The sequence below is a fragment of the Etheostoma cragini genome, chromosome 23, assembly GCF_013103735.1.
Source record: "Etheostoma cragini isolate CJK2018 chromosome 23, CSU_Ecrag_1.0, whole genome shotgun sequence".
Classification (NCBI taxonomy): domain Eukaryota; kingdom Metazoa; phylum Chordata; class Actinopteri; order Perciformes; family Percidae; genus Etheostoma; species Etheostoma cragini.
In genome coordinates, this window is record NC_048429.1 from 846,970 (window position 1) to 848,715 (window position 1,746).

General features: G+C 40.9%; 1 protein-coding gene across 1 annotated transcript in view; it reads left to right on the forward strand.

Annotated features, from left to right (window-relative positions):
- Nucleotides 1-1,746, forward strand: part of LOC117939062 (cullin-associated NEDD8-dissociated protein 1-like) — a 32,506-nt gene that overhangs the window by 28,243 nt on the left and 2,517 nt on the right. The window contains 2 exon segments of the mRNA XM_034864106.1: nucleotides 64-226; nucleotides 1,128-1,297. Coding sequence (XP_034719997.1) covers nucleotides 64-226; nucleotides 1,128-1,297 — 333 coding nt within the window.

Here is a 1,746-nt window from a genome sequence, read left to right on the forward strand (position 1 = left end):
AATATTTTGTGTATGTCTCTCTCTCTCTCTCTCTCTCTCTGTGTGTGTGTGTGTGTGTGTGTGTGTGTGTGTGTGCGCATTTCTTTGTGTGTGCGCATTTCTTTGTGTGTGTGTGTGTGTGTGCGTGCAGGTTCGTCGTACGCCAGGAGCTCCGTGGTAACGGCGGTAAAGTTTACCATCTCCGATCAACCGCAGCCCATCGACCCGCTGCTGAAGAACTGCATAGGTAAAAATTACCTTTATGGATCTCTTCTTACCAATAAACCACCAATCAGCCATCGAGTAGTTGATGTTCTGATCAACTTAATTGATTAATCACCTCATCATTTCAGTGAGATTCTCTAATTTACACTGAATTATGAACAGAAAATTCAACCTGATTTATGGCAGATTACTTCCATATTTTGCCGGCTTTTAAGAAAGTTTCATCTGAAATAAAAGACACCGCAAACTTTTGTGTGGTTTTTTTTTTTTTTTTAAATATTCATTGAAAATGTTAAATGATTCTGTTAAATTAATATTTAAAAAAATTAAAACTGACAGTCATAAAAATTAGGTTTATTAGATTTTTTTTTAATTTCACCACAAAAACATTAAGGCAGTATTATATATTTCACAAAAAAAAGATGTGATTGATGATTGCCGAAAAACCCTCCAAGGGGCTTAATAAGTGGCAAACTCCGGAGAAACAATAACCTTTAACAATTTAAAAACAATATGGTATTATGTAACAAAAAACAAAAACAAAACAAAAACACATTTAATTTGTATGAAACAACTTAAAATTACATTTAGAGCAAAAACCCAAATGGAAATATTGGCTATGAATTTAAAAAAAAGCGTAGAAAGAAATGGCAAAAGCTGATGGTTGATGGGAAGACAACACAGGGGTTAAAGTGTTAGCTTCGTAGCTAGAAGTTAGAGTTTTTAGGTTTTAGCTTAAAAAAATGATTTAAGCTAACAATCAGTAACCCAAAATGTCAATCTCCTAACTCACTGATCAGTTCATTAGTTTCAGCTCTCCGGTGACCAGTAACTGTTTGAGTATCTAAAGAGAACAACTTTATTCAGTGTGCAGCTGCACCTTTTTATGAGACGAGAGCTCGCTGATTTTCTTTATTTTTTAGGTGATTTCCTGAAGACGCTGGAGGACCCGGACCTGAACGTGCGGCGCGTTGCCTTGGTAACGTTTAACTCTGCCGCCCACAACAAGCCCAGTCTGATCCGAGAGCTGCTGGACTCCGTTTTACCACAACTCTACAACGAGACCAAAGTCAGGAAGGAGCTGATCAGAGAGGTGAGAACACGTGTATGAGGGTGTTTGTGTGTGAGGGTGTCTGGGTGGGGGTGTCTGGGTGGGGGTGTCTGTGTCTAAATGGGGGTGGGGGTGTCTGGGTGGGGGTGGGGGTGTCTGGATTTGGGTGGGGGTGCCTGGATGTGGGTGTCTGGGTGTGTCTTTGTCTCGCGGCGTGTTCCCGTCAACACGCACTGACATGCTCAATTGCTCTCTGACTCTGCAGAAGGTAGCACACTCACACACATATTCACTCACTTTCTCTCACACACACTTACACACACACACACACACACACACAGGAGTGGGAGAGACCCTGGTTTTATGTAATGTAGCGCTAACATGCGTGCGGTGCTGTGTGGCGTTTTGTTTTGTTTATATAGACCTTAGTGGTCCCTAATACTGGATCTGAAGTCTCTTTATATAGACCTTAGTGGTCCCCTAATACTGGA